General features: G+C 36.7%; 2 protein-coding genes across 5 annotated transcripts; both read left to right on the forward strand.

Moving 5' to 3' along the window:
• The first annotated feature begins 312 nt into the window (after nt 1–312).
• On the forward strand, nt 313–3,089 carry LOC140793306 (probable lysophospholipase BODYGUARD 3). 2 transcript variants are annotated; one of them, XM_073144710.1, is made up of 4 exons: nt 313–1,003; nt 1,085–1,314; nt 1,513–1,712; nt 2,473–3,089. In XM_073144710.1, the coding sequence occupies exons 1-4, from the start codon at nt 457–459 to the stop codon at nt 2,807–2,809; spliced, it is 1,314 nt and encodes a 437-aa protein (XP_073000811.1). In that variant the 5' UTR covers nt 313–456; the 3' UTR covers nt 2,810–3,089. The 2 variants fall into 2 exon arrangements, with proteins under 2 accessions (XP_073000811.1, XP_073000810.1); XM_073144709.1 differs by having other exon boundaries at nt 314–1,003; nt 1,085–1,419.
• A 3,009-nt stretch (nt 3,090–6,098) lies between these two features.
• On the forward strand, nt 6,099–16,510 carry LOC140793782 (CBL-interacting protein kinase 9-like). Of its 3 annotated transcripts, none has more exons than XR_012110012.1 (16): nt 6,099–6,242; nt 10,162–10,440; nt 11,589–11,651; nt 12,065–12,136; nt 12,292–12,399; nt 12,530–12,610; nt 13,253–13,306; nt 13,399–13,524; nt 13,616–13,705; nt 13,882–14,074; nt 14,309–14,416; nt 15,172–15,288; nt 15,379–15,435; nt 15,875–15,949; nt 16,036–16,115; nt 16,207–16,510. XR_012110012.1 is itself a non-coding variant. In XM_073145473.1 (16 exons), the coding sequence occupies exons 1-16, from the start codon at nt 6,234–6,236 to the stop codon at nt 16,208–16,210; spliced, it is 1,446 nt and encodes a 481-aa protein (XP_073001574.1). In that variant the 5' UTR covers nt 6,099–6,233; the 3' UTR covers nt 16,211–16,510. The 3 variants fall into 3 exon arrangements, 2 of the variants coding, with proteins under 2 accessions (XP_073001574.1, XP_073001575.1); XM_073145473.1 differs by having other exon boundaries at nt 13,952–14,074; XM_073145474.1 differs by lacking the exons at nt 6,099–6,242; nt 10,162–10,440 and adding an exon at nt 10,812–11,093 and having other exon boundaries at nt 13,952–14,074.
• The last annotated feature ends 1,489 nt before the right edge of the window (nt 16,511–17,999 follow it).

The raw sequence follows: 17,999 nt of genomic DNA on the forward strand, positions 1-17,999 counted from the left end.
ATTAGTATTTGTTATCCGCTCGGTATCAAAACTATCGATGTAACCTATACACCTAGAATTAGTAGTGACGAAGTTATATTTACACCTCACTGCAGCCAGTTTTATTCCCTGAGCCACGTGAAGCGCATGTGTCTCGAGCACTTGCAAAGACAACGTTGGCACGTACCTTATACTACACAAGTTTGGCTGCAAGACTTTACTTAGAAAGTGTTAGCCGGGGAGGAGTTCAACTACCACCTACCCCTTTCCCTTCTCCAGCAAGAGATTTTAATGACCCCATCATTTCATTTATCTCTCCCTCCCTCTCCCCCACAAGATAACCACATCCTACCATTCCTTCTTGATCTCGCTCGTATGCATGGTGTGCTACTCCAAGCTCCCACTACTTCGTAGTAGTAGTAATAGTGAAACACATAGTAACATCTCCATTTCAGAGCCCAGAAGTGGTTTGTTGCAATGGGAAGGGGAGGAGTAGAGAGAGCGAGATCGGCATTGTCAATGGTGGGTCGGCTGGCGAACGAGGTGGTGAGCGTTCTCGTGTTCATGCTTTTGGACGTTCTTGATGTGTTGTTGTGCTTCGGGTACAAGCTTGTCGACTACGCGATGGAAGCGGAGTGGAAGCCCTGCTACTGCTCGTCTTCGGCGAAGGAAATAGTTACCAACGCCGGCAAGATCTTGGTGTCGGAGAGCGGCGGCTCGAAGGTGGTGTCTCTCTCGTCTACGAAACTCCAGCTGGAGGACATATCCGACACGCTATACTCTCGCCCTTCCCTCGTCTCCGAGTTCTCTCGCTCCACCATTAACGAGCTCCGAAGGGTTAAGATAACTAGCGCTTCGCCTGCCACCACTACTACTACGTATACCATCAACTCCACCATCATCCAAATGTTACAAGGCAAGATAGGCGGACACAAGTCGCCGCGTTGGTCCGACTGCGACTGCACCAATTGCAACCCCTCGACTTCCCAAAACACCCTCTTCGTCCGCGTCGAACAACCAAATGGTACGTTTTCTTTTCTGTGTGTGTGTGTGAATTTATTTATCTCGACTGAATAAAGTAATCAACTTATACATACGCGTTAAGATGGCGGAGCGGCGGAGGAAGACGTGCTATTTATCCACGGGTTCATCTCGTCGTCGGCGTTCTGGACGGAGACGGTGTTCCCCAACTTCAGCAAAAGCGCCAAACAAAAGTATAGAATGTTCGCGGTGGATCTGCTCGGATTTGGGCGAAGCCCGAAGCCCGCCGACTCGCTTTACACGCTACGAGAGCATGTAGAAATGATCGAGCACTCGGTTTTGAAGCCACACAAGGTTAGATCCTTGCATATAGTGGCGCATTCACTTGGTTCCGTTCTTGCCCTAGCTCTCGCCGTTAAATATCCGAACGCTGTCAAGTCCCTCACCCTTCTCGCCCCGGTATATATATACACACACACAAGAGTTTGTAGTTTGTCGTAGTTGTTATTTTGACTACGAGATGTTTGATGAAATGTTTCTATGGGATTGCAGCCGTACTTTCCAGTGCCAAAAGGGGAGCAAGGGACGCAGTACGTGCTGAGAAGGGTGGCGCCGAGGAGGGTGTGGCCGATGATAGCGTTTGGGGCTTCGGTAGGGTGTTGGTATGAGCACATTGGGAGGACGGTGAGCTTGGTGTTGTGCAAGAACCATCGCTTGTGGGAGATTGCATTCAAGTTGATCACCTTCAACAGGTTTGGTACTTAAATTACTACTGCAGTGAGTTATGCTCTTGCCTTCAAGTTGGTACTTCCTCTCTTTGGTATTCCTCTCGTCCTTGGGTTAGAACTTAGAATTCAACTAGATCTTTTTCCACTAATCTCTATCCAAATCCCTGTAGACAACTAGCAGAGACTGTGGAAGTATCTTAACTTCTACCTTCAGTAAATTTATGGTTTGAATCGTATAAAATTGAGACAATATTCTTTCCATAGGTGGGATTTGAATTATAAAATACAACAAAAAGAAAAACTCTCTTTTTTTTTCCTAATAACTGGGTCCTCTAGCACGATATACGTGTCAGGCCCAGATGATTAAATACTGGGTAGAGGTAGAAAAATAAGTTTAATTTCGGCTGGAGTCAAGAATTAGTATAGCTGAAGTAGACACCCACCGACGACCCAATGACCCAATGATCAAAGATTCAAAGTGTTTGTTGTTTTGTCTCCGACTTCAAGAACTCAATCAAAGTACTGTACTGCCAGTAAAACATTGCCAGCGAAGTGTGAATCACCGAGAGTTCTTCAACCAAACATCAAGTTGTTCACCAATCCACTGTACCATAGTCAACTAGTCTTCCCACCATGGTCCACCCTAATAAATTAATACGGCTGGTGTGATTCCCACTTACGACATCTATTCTGATACTATGCTGACTCATTAATTACTCTAAAAGTTTAAAGCGTTAGAAAAACTATCTTTACCTAATTTACTGTTTAACTTTGCTAATGACAGGATTAGGACATACTTGATGGATGGCTTCTTCTGCCACACACACAATGCAGCGTGGCATACTCTTCACAACATCATCTGCGGCAGTGCTGGTAAAATAGATTGCTATCTTGATGTGGTAAGGGATCAGCTTAGGTGCGAGGTTACAGTGTACCATGGGAGGAATGATGAGCTATTACCCATCCATTGTAGCTATGCTCTCAAGTCTAAGATACCACGAGCCAAAGTGAAGATTATTGACCACAAGGATCACATCACCATTGTTGTCGGAAGGCAGAAGGCATTTGCTAGAGAGCTTGAGGAGATTTGGAAGAGTACAAAGCATCGATGCTGTACTTAATGCACATAAAAGAAAGAGAGAGAAAGAGAGGAAAAAGAAGAAGATGAACTAAAAAATATGGACATTATTACAATCAACATCTAAGTTGGTGTCTGGGTGTAATAGAGAAAGAAAACAAAAATGAAGCTCAGGGAAATTGTGAAGGTTTGGGAATTTTTATTCTATATTCTCTTTATTCTTCTTGCTATCAAATTCCAAAATTTGGACATATGTAAGACCTTATAAATTCTAGACACTGAATGTATAAGGGTTTTCAATTTTTCAATAATTTTTTTCTGAATTTCACTTTGCAGAACTATCTCAATACTTCTCAGGAGATAAGAAATTCGCACATATATATATATATATATATATATATATATATATATATATATATATATATATAACAATAATAATATGATAATCTGTGACAACTAATATAGCTGAATTCAATTAGTATCCTAAAGTAAAATAAACTCAAACTGTTGGTCAAAACATTGTTAATTGAAAGCGATATGAGTGTGTATACCAATCCAAGTTTGTGTCAGCACGCATTAAAATCTTCAGCATGCTAACGTGCTGTGCTACATCTATGTCAGAAATAATCACAGCGGTGCTATAAATAGAAGAACAACACATCTTACGACTCCACGGACCTCTTGCTATGAAAACAACATTAAGTTTATTAACTCCCATTTTGTATTCCAGCTCAGTGATGTTTTAGCAAAGTAATAATAACAAACAAGCAACTTGATTTGGTCCGAATGTGTCGTTGGATGTACCCTAAGATATTAATCCTATACAATTGATAACTTAGATTGCATCAGCTTAAATTTTATAATCTCTTGTATTTACTTTTCAAGTGTAATAGGAACCTTCTGATACCAATCATCGATACAATGGTACCCATCTTATAATCTTTAGTAATATATTATCCAAAGTGTTTTATAAGTTTAAGGTTCCTCCCAAAAGCCTAGATTTCAGTATAAGTATGTAATGGTACGTGTTTGGTTAGCTACATAGGGGAAAGAGGAAAGAGTTAACCTTTGTAGGTGAGCAGGTGCTAGAATTTTATCAAGTGATCCTTATAAAGTTCATACCAAAGATCAACAACTTAAACATAAGAGTCAATTTTTTAAAGCTTAACTTAGGATATATTATATATTGCTTTGTTGGATTGTTAGCTTTTAGATCAATCTAGGGCATTAGTAGTAACTTTATGAACCTAAACCCTCCTCCAATCTAAAGTTAAGACTTCTAAGAGCTTATATGAACTAGCTTAAACGGATTAGTTACGTACAAGAAAGCTGACAAAAGTTTAGTCTTTTGGCAACTCCACTACTCTTTCGCCAACTTCACCAAATCTTGCAGAAGTGGCAGCCGATACTTTCTTGTATATATTTCTTGTATTTTTTAAAGCCATTTTTAAACATATATATATATATATATATATATATATATATATATATATATATATATTAAATAGTAAGTTCAAAATATTTATAAACATGAATTTTTTTTCCCAGCTACATAAGTGTCATGTTGGATATTTACCCGTGGCGAGCGAGAATTAAATTTATATATACTTTGAACTCGTTATTAAAATAATACTAAATAATAATCGTCAGTTGTCAGACTGTTTAACCAATCGAACAAGCAATAACAGCTTGAGGGAGTTTTCTACTTGGAACTATCGATGATATAAATTCTGGAAAGCAATAGTGTTATGGATGATGGATCACATCTTAGCTACGAGCCTGGGAGCAGAGTTAATGGAGGCGGAGCTTATAATTTTCTTAAGAACTTAAATGGGCCTCAATGGAATCCTAGGGAAAAGAATAATGGGTTTATAAGATGATCTTCCATGTTTGGGCCTATCTCAAGGGCCCAATTCTCTCAAGATAGTTTATAATATTTTATAGGGATTGGGGTGTGGGTGGTGGAAAAGAATGAGATTTTTTTTTTAGGTATTATCGTACGTATTAGTATTGTTCTGTATTTATAAATCCACATTATAATCTTCTAATGTAGGGGCACAAGACAGCTGAGTTTGAGCGAGCCGATTTTTAGCCTTCGATTCAGGCTCGATTTAAAATTAATTTTGAACACAAATATTTTTTAGACGTTGCTTAAGTTGAGTTAAGCTTGAGCTAGATTTTAATCTGAATGAGCTCCGGTGATAGAAGGGCCAGGTTTCGAGAGATCACGACCTCAGATCCCCACGTGATCAAAGAAAGTGCTTCGTAACGATAATATGAAATTTTGCTCTTCATTTATTTTGACAGCCCTATTTATAACCTAGTGTATTATATCATTTGTAATTATTCATAATGATAATATGATATTTTGCATATTACGAGTTTTAAGTTGTAGTATATTTTGTTTGAATTACACCAGTAATTAGATGATCCAAGGCCCAAGAGGCTTTAGCCCTAAAAGCCCATAACTCTTTTTTTTTCCTAGAACTCAATTGAGGCCCACCCATTTAAGTTTTTTAAGAAAAGTATAACCCCTGCCTCCATTATACTTTGCCAGTAGCCCAGTAGCTAACATGTGAACCATAACACTATTGCCTTTCCAGAATTAATCCCATCGTTATTTCCAACTAGAGACAGAGAGGATCGTCGTCTCTCCTATTTCTGTTTCAAAGAAAAGAGCATTCCTTGTGCGTGTATTATAAGAAAAGGCGGGGTGCTAAATGTAAATTTCTCAACAAAAGAAAAATAATAATGATGATGATGATGATGGAAAAGACGAGTCACGGAGTCAACAGTAGTAGACATAAAATATAGGGTGTGCGAAGTAAAAGAAATTCCCTTCTTTCAAGCGCATAGGACAAGATGGCCCAAATAAGACGCCGATAAGAAATTCCAGAATTTAAGCAGCATGAGAAAAATTTTCCCCACACAAATAAATCCTCGAACCCACACCAAGAAAGCCTCCAAGTCTTTGTCACCAAAACGCGGGGCTTCCTCCCACCACATAACTCACGCCCATTTGCTCCCTTCCCTCCTCCCATCTCCCCCAACGAACTACTACGACTACCCCATCCAGCCGCCATCCTTCGTACGTCTCCGACTCCATAGATGAGCGGTAAGCTCCTCTCCGTCTCCTCCATGGAGCTCGGCCATGGCAAAGATAGCAACCCCAAAAAGACGACGACGACGATGAAGAAGTGGGTGGTGGTGGTCAACGTGCTCTTGCTATTCCTCGGCCTCGGCGGCGCCGCCCTTTTGGTGTGGTGGGCCCTCGCCTTCCACCGATCTAATGAGCAGCTGTGGATGGTCCCCGTGAGCTTGGTTTTGCTCGGAACACCCGCGATCACGTGGATCTCGATCTTAACGTCAACGGCCTGCCGGCGATTCGAACGGCTGCGATGCGTCACATCTGAACCACAGCCGCCGCCGCCGCCACCACCATCATCAAGTGCTATGGAGTTACAGAGATGAATATCGTGAGTTCAAATCTTATCGCATAGTAATTTAGTGTTGTTTTAAGTATTTATGAAAGCAAATACTCGATTCATAGATCGTGATAACGGTAGCATATTGACGATAAGCATAACTTTGGTAAAGTCGATCGTAGGAGACGTAAGCTAAATAGCAATCGTGTCAGCAATAATTCATCTTTGTCGACGACGAGATCTCGTAGGTCCAACAGAATCTCATCCGTTAATGTATTAGAGAATTTCTTCTATTACATTTAATTAATTACATGGGCCGAAACAGAAGATCTGCCTACGAGCTTTCTCCTATAGAAAAAATAAAAAGAGAAAAAAAAAATATTTATTAGCTCATATAACTTTGAAAACCTTCAATAGTATCTTGCTGTTCTAATAGTCATCGGCAGTATCATCTGACCCACTTGGCAACTTCTTCTGCTACTACCAACCATCGTTATTAATTGTGAAGCAGGAGATGATAGAAAGAAAACTAGCTAGTAAGGGGATGCACGGTATATTGGGGAGTGTGTTTGTTTTTATTTGGTTTATCTAGTGGTGGTTGTATTTGGGGGAAGAAGTCCCTGGCCCGGTGGGAAAGGAAACTTTTCATACTGGGGACCTTGGTTTATTTATTTATCTATTTTAATCATTCAATAGCTTAAAAGATAGGTATGACTAACACATATCGTCACTTAAACTCCACTAAATTTTAATTAATATACTAAACTATTTAATTTAAATTTTAAATTATGCGCCAAGCTGCTGAGCTACTGCCCGTTAAAATATTATTCACGCTACCAAACTACTTCTTTAAACCATGGCATAACGGATCCGTTATATCAAACTACTAAATAAAATCTTTTATGATAATATGACTTATTAATACACTTTTCCAAGATTTGTGGTAGATTTCTTTTGTATTTTTAGAGCTGTGAAACGGGTTGTAACAAAACGGTAGAAATAACGAGATATTCGATATATGTCCAAGTTTTAAACAATATATATCTATGTGACTTCATATTCTTTTCTTTTCTTTTTCTTTCTATTGATTCTCTTCGTATTGTGGACAGTTGGGTCTATTCGAACATTTTTGAGAAAACGTAGTGTTTGATTAAGAATTGCAAATATATAAGGACTAATGAGCGAATAAGTGGACAGTGTAGGGTGTAAAATAAAATATTTCGGGAGGAATTATTTTGGGTAGGGATTTCCATTGTGATCGCGGATCCAAAGTTGATGAAGCTTTATACTGCTTTACAATACGTATTCTATCACGGATTAGTAGCCCCTCAACCATACTACAGTCAGTTGCAATCTATCCGTATGATATTTGGGATTAGTTTACCTTGGGATTCATATCTTCTGTGAATTTTAAGAGCAAATACCGAGGGAATTGAGGCAAAGTTTGCAAAGCCTTTTTACTTGCTTTGCTTCATTTAATCTTTGGGTATTAATCTGTTAATGGAATGGTGTTTAGATGGTTATGAGTATTGTCCACTTTTAATATAAAAACAAAAAAACATCTCTGGGTATTTAATCCATCAAATAATTCCATGGCCGATGGTGACCTCTGAGTGGTCCAAAACTAGGCTACAATAATCCAAGCCCATTTAAAGCCCACGCCCAATCTGGACCATTTTAGCACACTAAAGTCATATATATATATATATTGGTATTAAAGTAATTAAGAATAGTAACTGTGTACCAAGAATTGGTGATATTTTAAACTAAATAAAAAAAATACAATTGATTAGATGTAAAATGGTAGTACTATTTAGGTGTTAGTGTTGTTTGATATATAGACAAAAATGTAATTTCGAATTTTTATTTAATTAATATTTAAAAATTTTATGGAATAAGAGGAGAGAGAACGATGAGAAACAAAATTTTTGTTAAATTATACACCTCAGAAAAAAGGTATTGTAATATTAAATAAATCCGTTTCAATATAAATGTTAATAAAATTAAAGTTTTATTGTTAGACAAAGGCACCAACACGTTCAATACTTATACCAGTAAATTAATAAAATAAAATAATAATTTTATTACAGTATATATAACTTTCAACTCATCAGAAATTTACATAAAATATTTTAAATAAAATGCTGATAAATTTAGCTAAACCTTTTTTTTCGCTAAAAGATACCCTAGATTTATTAGTATTTTATATAATTTTTTAAAATTAAACGCGGATAAATTCAGAGTGAAACAAGCCACTTTTATTATTAAATTTAATAATGATTTACTTAGATAAATAAAATAAAATAAAAAAAAGTTTGGAAGTAAATTAATTTGGTCGAAAACTCATCCCCAGCTCCCACCCTTCGTTTGGATCTATCCATCCAAAATATCCAATTCCCGTGGGTACGACGCATGGACACCTGGATATGATAGCTATAGTCAAGTCAGAAGTGGCGATGCGCTCTTACTAAGAAAACAAAAGATGGAGATCATGGCCGTCCAGACTCCGCGACAACATATTTTTGAATGATAGGCAATAATTGCATCTTGTTGTATTGTTTTCCGTACCACCATCTTCTCGTATGTCAGGCTCGGTTTTATATCCTTCCTTGCCCTTCAATCATTTGCAATGTTTAAAGTATATGTAACAACATAAAATATTAAATTACAAATTACTCCTCTTTAGTTCTTGCCTAAAATTAAATTACTTATCACTTTAATACAAGTTAAACTAATGTGAAAATAATAACCCACCGAACTATCACTATTTTTTTTTAATAATTTTCTAAATTTTTTTTATACATAATAACCCCTGCATTATTAAAAATACTTTACTGAACTCCTTTCATTAGGGGGTCATTGTGTACCAAACAAAAGTTCAGAAATTTTTTTTAGTACATAATAACCCTCTCAAATATTAGAAATACCTAACTTAACTTCTTCCATTAGGAGGTCGGAAGAAGTTTAGAGGATCATTATATATTTAAAAAAATGAGATAGTTATTATAGAAAAGAGTGATAGTTCACGAGTGAAAAAAGAACCAAACTAAAGATCAAAATTAAAAATTCACGTTAGAGATAAAATTGTAAATAAAATCTTTAATGTATATAAAATAATACTGATTGGATTTCAAACGACAAATCTATGCCAAATATATTAAAAGACATTTGTTTTGTTATATTTTCGTTATCTAAGTTCGATTGATATTATTTTAAATATGTTAATAAACCTATTCGATCAACTGTAACTTTATCTCTAATGTAGATCTTTAAATTCTACGTTTAATTTAATTAAATATGAACAATTATATAAAGTTTTATTAAATTAAGCTAAATCATATGATCAAGTGCAATTAACCCTAAATTAAAAAACCTCAATTAAGTGATTGGTTAAATTATCAGTTGTAGCTATCTAAAAACAAACCTTTCCTTAAAAAGTGTTTAAAACCTGGATCATTACTTGCTAGTATCACATCAAAGATTAAGCGTTTGATATTTATAGTGTACGTCTAAAATTATGTGGGGTTTATTTAGTTAGCAAACAAGCCTCTTTTATTTAACTCTTCCTTAATTGTAAATAACACCTAAATATTATTCTGTTGTCAATGTGCATAGTTTTAAGTTATACTTGTTTTTCTATCTCACAGGAATGTGATAAAATTATCATAGTATAATTTTTTTTTAATCTGGGTTTAAAGTAATAGATAAAGATATTATATATTTAATTACAAACAAATAAGTATCTTTTGAGGGCATACCCATTAACCCACAAAACCCCGGAGATTAATATTGTTTGCCATCCGTCGAACGGTACGCGTCGAATCAAAAAGGATATCCTCGTAATTATACAGATAACTGATGGTATCTGTCGTCAAAACGCAAAAAACTTCGAAGCTGTGGACCCTGGCCCATCCTATCCATTCGTATATATTTCTCCTTCCCCTGGTCATCCCCTTCCCCCCTTCAACAGCTCGAAACTATATCCCGTCTACGAGATCACTTCTACAACCGCGAAAGACACCGGAGGAGATCAAGAAACAATATAGAAGGAATAGGAGAAGGAGAAGGAGAAGAAGCAATGAGTGCTCCGGGATCTTGCATGCGTGTGGGAGACTACGAACTGGGGAAGACGCTCGGCGAGGGGAGCTTCGCGAAGGTCAAGTTCGCGAGGAATACGAAGACCGGGGATCGTGTTGCGATCAAGATTCTCGACAAGAATCATGTCCTCCGACACAAGATGGTCGAGCAGGTTTGTTTAATCTCTTGGTTTGTTTTTTTCGTGCTTCCCGATTATAATATTGAAGAGTTGGTTAGTTAGGCCCTCGTGTTTTGTTCCCTAATGGCCTGTTCTTGTGCTCACTTAGACCTCTGCGTTCATTTTGATGGGTTTTTAAAAGGGTTCTTGGTGGCAAAACCACAATCTAGGGTTTTGAAGGTTGCGTTGGATGATTGTGGAATATTGCGTCAGTCCTTTGTGTCAAATCCGGGGTTCGCGTCTGATGAAACCTGGATGGGACTCATGGGAGTAGGATTAGGGACATTGGAGTCTTCTTCAGAATCTTTATGGACTTCATCGCAACAATGCATAGGATAATTTTGATCCTCTGATCCGGTTCTCAGGACAAGCTGATCAACACTTAAGTGCTTGTTGAGAAGCTATTTCCGTGGCTCGGTTCTATGATCGCTTGTTTGGGCCTGCCTCGATTCCGCAGTGTTGGGTTGGTAGCAATAGTTGGAGGGTAGGAGGTTGTTCACTAGAAGCAGAGTGGTGGAGAAAGAGATGATGTAATTGGTTGCAGGAGATGCTGATTTGAGGTGCCAGAAACTTGTCCCCAAGACAACCTGAAACAATGGATCGCTGACCAGTTTGGGCATCGTTTACATCTCCCTTCACCTATACAGGTTTCAAACAAATTTTTGATTATAGCTAGTCCAAAGCAAGTTACTGTGTGCAAATCAGACAATTAATTATTTTATATTGAGGAATTTTGTAATATATCTAGCCCACTCATCGAGATTATCAGATCAGACTATAGGTTATATAGATAGTGCGACTTTCTTTTCAAGTTGTTATTATCTTGCAGTTTAACTTAACGAGGTTGGTGGGCTCTCTTTGTCATGTGTGGTCCTATTATGCTTCTTGGTGCATATAATATCCACCGCATTTACTCTCTTGTCTCTATGCATTGGAGGAAAAAAGGAGAATTCTATTGTAGCATATATACCATAATGTTCCATGTGTCCAAGTGCATTAATGTTGCTAAGTGCTATAAGGCACAGAAAGCAGTATGTGAAATTTTACTACCAAACCTTGTCTTATTTGTATTCCAGCGGTAACACTGAACTTTTGTTTACCTAGATCTTATGACCTTCTTTTTTTCCTATTAACTGTTCCAGATAAAAATGGAGATTTCTACTATGAAGCTGATCAAACATCCAAATGTTGTCCAGATCCATGAGGTACCTTGGAATTTTCATTTGTAGTTTCTTTGAAGTGTCAGCAATGTGAGTGATAATCTCCACACTGTAACAAATGATTTTTGATTATATGCAAGTGCATTTCAATGTTTGAAACACCATTATATTTGGCGGTTGGTCCTTCCTGTATATTCAAGTTAGAATTTAAAACAACTTCGATTTGTAACTCAAACCATATATTTTCTGAATATACATTGTCTTTAATCTCGCTATATGCGCATCTTGTCAACTGAGCTAATTTTATAGGTTAAACAATCTTTCTTATTTGAACTTCTTCCTTTTCATGTACAGAAAAGCACTTGCAAGTTTTATTTACCTCTTATTGTAGACAATTAGCCAGTACATTTCCTTCTTTCTAGTTATCTTTCCTGAAAAAAAGTGTGCCTATTTCCCAGGTTATGGCTAGCAAAACAAAGATATACATTGTTCTTGAACTTGTGGGTGGTGGTGAGCTCTTTGACAAAATTGTAAGGATTTTTTATTTGGATCCAATATTCCTAAATACTGAAAACTTTTTCTGCCTATTTGCTTATGCACGCAATGAACATATTTGCTATCCCACATCTGTACCCACATAGATTCTTGGGATATTATTTTATTGGTTTTTTTATTTTATTTGCAGGTCAGCAGCAGGAGGCTGAAAGAGGATGAAGCTAGAAGGTACTTCCAGCAGCTTATTAATGCTGTTGATTATTGTCATAGCCGTGGTGTATGCCACAGAGATTTGAAGGTTTGCTCAAATTTAATGATCTATTTTGCAATCATGGACTTGAAATCTGTCTTGGGATCTTGTGTGGCATCATTTATCTTAGCTTGTTATGCTAACACTTTAATTTGTATTTTTTTGTTCTGTTTTGCAGCCTGAGAATTTACTTCTTGATTTACAAGGTGTCCTCAAAGTTTCTGATTTTGGTCTAAGCACATTTGCACCACAACTGCCAGTGAGTATTATGTTCACAGATTTAATTCTTATAATAGATGAGTAGTCTATGATGTACAACTTGTGAAGCATTCCATGATCTATCAGGTTTCCTATCTCATGCCTTATTGTTAGTGTTATTTCAGTCTTATTTGTCCTATACTTTGTACTAAATCGGGAAGATAGGTGAAAGCCATAATTATTTTGAACAAGGATTGATGACTAACACAGCAATATGATAATGCTCACTAGAATTTCAATTTTTTCTGCTATATGTGAATCTAATCTTTTCCAAAATTGAGAAAGTGGTGGCAGGTTGAGCTCAACTGAATTTACTTACTGGATGTTGTTAATTCTCAGTTCATAACAATCCTGCTCTTAATACCAGCATTGGGCCACTCTTACTCTTTCTTTTTGAATCTACCATACATCATGCTTTCATGATTATCTAGCCTGGTCATTACGATTCATTAATTATTATGATATTATCATAAGAGCTGAGTGTAATGTGTCTTTAGATCATCAATTCTAATGATTCTCTATCTCACTTGCTGTTTCAATTATTTCTTTTCATTAATCTGTAAATTTAAATTGAGTTTTGTTAAGAACATGATAATGTCTTCAAGGAGACTCATTATTTAAATAGATATGTTTTTCATTTTAGGAGGATGGGCTTCTACATACTGCATGTGGGACTCCAAATTATGTTGCACCTGAGGTACATTTTGTCATGTCCTGTTGGTTTTTTTCTTTTGTTAAGCGATATAGGTTCTGTTCTGAAAATTTACTATCTTAAATTTGTTTTTTCAGGTGATCAGTAATAAAGGTTATGATGGTAGGACTTTTGATGTATGGTCCTGTGGTGTGATTCTCTATGTCCTTATGGCTGGATACTTGCCTTTTGATGATCCCAGCACCCCGGCTTTGTATGGAAAAGTGTGTATTATGTACTACAAAACACATCCCTAGACCAGACTATTATTCATATTAGGAATGCTGATAGCTATCTTATCTGCCTGATCTGCAGATACTGAAGGGTCAGTTTACATGCCCCTCGTTCTTTTCTTCTGGTGCAAAGAAACTTATTAAACGTATTTTGGAACCAAACCCTCATAAAGTGAGTGCTAATTATATCGTTCGCTACAATTATTTAATAAAGTGTAAGACATATTTTCAGTTCTTCAGTTCTTCCAACATTTCTTTTTTGGTTCCTGATACCTTGAAGTATTCTTTGTTCTTCTCAAGTTTTACTCATTTCCATGTTATTTATTTGTTACTGACACCAACCTGCAGGTAACATCAATTCAGTTGTTTCATTCTCCTGTCATACAGCTTGACCTTTCCATTCTTATCTCGCTTGCAGAGGATAACAATTCCAGAAATTTTAGAAAATGAATGGTTCAGGAAGGGTTACAAACCACCAAGTTTTGAACATGAGGAAGACGTCAACCTTGATGACATAGATGCTATTTTTAATGATTCAGAGGTAATGACCTGAGAAGTTATTAAAATGTTTCTGAAAGTAATAAAGTAATCATTCTACCATTCCTTGCAAAATGTACTACATATTTTGAGTGTGCAAGTTTACTTTTCATCATTATATGTGGAAATGTTACTGAACAAAAGATTTATAGCTCTCATATCTTTCCTGCAGGATATATCAAATCTCACTCATGATCTTTTAATAAGACGATCTTCCTGATGTTTTATTCTTTCTTAGGAACATCTTGTAACAGAGAAGAAAGAGAGACCGGAATCCATGAATGCTTTTGCTCTTATTTCAAGATCACAAGGCTTCAACCTTGGAAGTCTGTTCGAGCAGGAAATGGTAGATTGCTTAAGCTGCTTCATCTGTTACTTCCTCACTTTTATCAGCTGTATGTTTTCCTTGGATTTTTTCCTATTAGATAGAATCTTAGTTATCTTGTATCTATAATTATTATCATTACAAATCACATAAAGGAATGGAAACAACCAATATACTGTAAGTGTGTTATATTTTGTTTTCTAGTTGATGAAGTCCACTGATCTAAACTGGCTGCTATGACAAATTTTAAATTCACAATGTCAGTTTTGAGATTTCTGAAGAAGCATCTTGTTTATCTAACCTATATCTCATGGTCTAATTTTTTTGAGAAGAAATATCTTATTGTCTAATTACCCACCTTAAAGAGTGAAAAGTTATACAAGCAACAGTTTACCAAACCTTGTGTTTCATTATACTTAATAAATTGGCATGCAAGTTGCACTCTAGCTCATCTTTTAGTAGGATTGACAACTGAAACTAGTCAAGCATATGCATAATGAAAGTTGGCAATTGATCTTTCATCCTGTAGTACTAATGAAGGAATGTCTGAGAATTCCAGGACAGCTATTTTCTCTACTTCTTAGGATTCTAGGAAAGTTATTGATATATACTTGCAGTGCTAATGAAGAATGTCATAGGATTTTAGAACAGTGATTGTGTATACTTGCTTAGAGTTCTAGGACATTTAGTGGTACATACTTTCACAGCAATAGCAAGTCACTAGCATTGCTTCTAATCAAAGAGTATACTTCATATTCTCCGACCTTTTAATACAGGGTTTGGTCAAGCGGGAGACATGCTTCACTTCCCAGTTTCCGCCTAATGAGATTATGTCTAAAATAGAGGAAACTGCTAAGCCACTGGGTTTCAATGTGCAGAAGCATAACTACAAGGTAAATGGTATACGTAAGTTTGGAAGCTGTACAGGATTTGCAGTTGAGTACAAATGTTCTCCCTACTTATATTCTTTTCTCTTCATTTAGATGAAGTTACAAGGAGACAAGACTGGAAGAAAGGGGCACTTGTCGGTAGCAACAGAGGTATCTTAAGAGTTAGCTATTAGATCAGTATTTTCTGTGGCTCCTGCTGCAATTGCATTAGACATTAGACAGTTATAAAATATAAATCATGTCAACTGTTATCTGCTTTATTTCTACTTTGGATGGTGAATGACTTTTTCTGCCCATCCCGATACAAGATATTGCCTAAAAAACATGATCAACAGGGATCACCACAAAAAGCTCTAAAATTTTCTTTTCTTTTCTTTTTTCAATATTTCAGCCCGCTGCTTCTTTGCTAAAGTTACTTCTTATATCACTAACTGGAATTATTTAGTTCAAAGCAAACTTCCAACGCATTCAGCTGGATATTCACTATGACTACCCGATCTCTTACATTCTTGTCTGGCTTTTACTCTTACCTCCTTTTCCAATCTTCTAGAGCTCTGGAAATGAGAGGTTGTTGAATTTATTTTTGCAGGTCTTTGAGGTTGCTCCTTCTCTTCACATGGTTGAGCTTCGTAAAACAGGAGGCGATACATTGGAGTTCCATAAGGCATGTCATATTATACTGCATTCTTATTATTATACGTGTATCCTGTCCATCAATAACAATACTCAATTTGCTAAAACATTGTCCAGTTCTATAAGAGCTTCTCCTCAGGCTTAAAAGATATAGTTTGGAAGTCTGAAGCAATTACAGAAGAGAAAGAAGAGGCGAGGTGATTCTCAATTTTGGCCTACTACTGTAGGCAAGTTTTGGTCATTCTCTTAGGTTTTCATTCCCCATCTAACGTCCAATTCATCTTGCAGGTGATATAGCATGCAGTTCTTTTTTCATTTATAGTGCAGAATTACATTTTCAAAAACAAGATCTTTTGATGGAGAAGTAGTGATTTTGTAAGTATTTATGCAGCTGGTGGTCGTAGGCCATTCTTTATCGTGTTTTATCACATCAACTAAATTCCTCCGATTGGAGTTTCCAACAGGATAGAAATTGTTCCAAATGAAAAAAAATTCCCCTTGATGTCCAAGATTCCTAGGGTGGAGTCTTCGGTGTGAGAAAAATGCTCAATAGCTAATACTATCATGAACTTTGCCAGTCGGTTTCTTTAAACTCCAACGTATGATATTCTTCTCCTTTTTTTTCATATTTTGAAAATAAACTCCAACTTAGGATTTCACTTCAACGTTTTTATTTTCCTGGAGTAAGAACACGACTCCAAAAGGAAGAAGGGCGGTGCCACAGGCCTCTAATAGTAGTCTTTTATAATATTGTGGGATGATGATTGGAATGTGCAATACATAAAAAGGTATCGATTATTAGTTAATTAGGTCCTTTTGCAATTATAATCTCGTCAAACAAAAAATTTCTGCGCAGGAGACTTAATTAATTGAGCAAAGTTTCGTTTGGCTGTGCGTTCAAATTAGCCTAGTAATGAGGCTTCTTTCTCCTGTTTGGGTAACAAATTGTACTTTTCTTGGGGAACCCTGGGTTCCAGGGTAAGGCCAGTAAACTGAAAACTTTTTTTATTTCAAAGACAGTAATTGAAATTCGGATGCTGTTGTGATGCCAGCACTATCACCTTTTTCGTTTTTCTTTTTTTGAGTACCAAGCAGCGAATAGCAACTGAGACAGTGAGACCCCCAGTGTTCACGTGTGGCTGCATGCCTCTCATCATCATTGATCACGGGAACTCAATTCAGTAGAAGAGTCATAAACCTTTTTCAGTTTTCCTCCGCAAGAACCAAAATATATTTGAATCTTCGCTGCGCCTCAGCTGCATTTAAAAAGTATGGACCATATAATGAAACGGAGGGAAATTTGTATACAAGTATATTTGCAATTTGATTTCTACAATTTCATTATTAAAAAATCACGTCCTAATTCGATCTTTTTGCGGAGAAATTCCATGACCCAATGTATAGGTTTACAATTTTACGAAGGGGACCATTGCATGGATGAAAATATCGGTTGCTGTGTCTCTGTTCTTCCAACTGGTACTAATCCGAGTGGGGGAGCTACTAGACCAAATTGGGTGCAAGAGCCAAAGATAAGCGCATGCAATAGGACAACTAGCTCATAATTCTTGATAAGGGTCATAGGTACTATCCGAACAATTGGGAATATTCAAATCTTGCGGATTGGAGGTGAAAACTTAGATGAATATGTGAATGTATATATATATATAGAGAGAGAGAGAGAGAGAGAGCGCTTAGGTAGGTAGATGGCCTCTAGAATGTGTTAGGGAGGACGGAGGTTAAAATCTTAAATTAATTTGTTCATGTTATTATATGTTCCAATATCGTGTGTGAGGGGTTGCATCATGCTATTTAACATAAAGTCCATCTTAGATACATATAATAGTCTTAATGGTGTGCCCTTAGTTAGTACTTCGCTATAACTTGCATTAGAGTAGTAATATTACGTGTCAGCACCTATAAATATGTTAAAATTCACCGAGGCCCTTCCTTAGATCACTTCTCCCTCCTCTTCTCAGTCAGAGTACATCTAGGAGAGAATAGGATATATGGATAAGCTCAAGTCTTCCTTCAAATCATTGCAAGAAACCATTGCAAGCATAAATCTTATAGGTCCCATATGT

Source organism: Typha latifolia, chromosome 8 (genome assembly GCF_019914945.1).
Source record: "Typha latifolia isolate L0001 chromosome 8, TyphaL0001v2, whole genome shotgun sequence".
NCBI lineage: Eukaryota > Viridiplantae > Streptophyta > Magnoliopsida > Poales > Typhaceae > Typha > Typha latifolia.

Excerpts from the sequence above, each read along its gene's own strand:
- LOC140793782 (XM_073145473.1), top strand. Across the intron at positions 10,441-11,588 it reads GACACAAGATGGTCGAGCAG|ATAAAAATGGAGATTTCTAC; the intron begins GTTTGTTTAATC and ends TAACTGTTCCAG. Across the intron at positions 11,652-12,064 it reads ATGTTGTCCAGATCCATGAG|GTTATGGCTAGCAAAACAAA; the intron begins GTACCTTGGAAT and ends CCTATTTCCCAG.
- LOC140793306 (XM_073144709.1), top strand. The coding sequence starts at position 457 with ATGGGAAGGGGAGGAGTAGAGAGAGCGAGATCGGCATTGTCAATGGTG. Across the intron at positions 1,004-1,084 it reads CCGCGTCGAACAACCAAATG|ATGGCGGAGCGGCGGAGGAA; the intron begins GTACGTTTTCTT and ends ATACGCGTTAAG. Across the intron at positions 1,713-2,472 it reads AAGTTGATCACCTTCAACAG|GATTAGGACATACTTGATGG; the intron begins GTTTGGTACTTA and ends TGCTAATGACAG.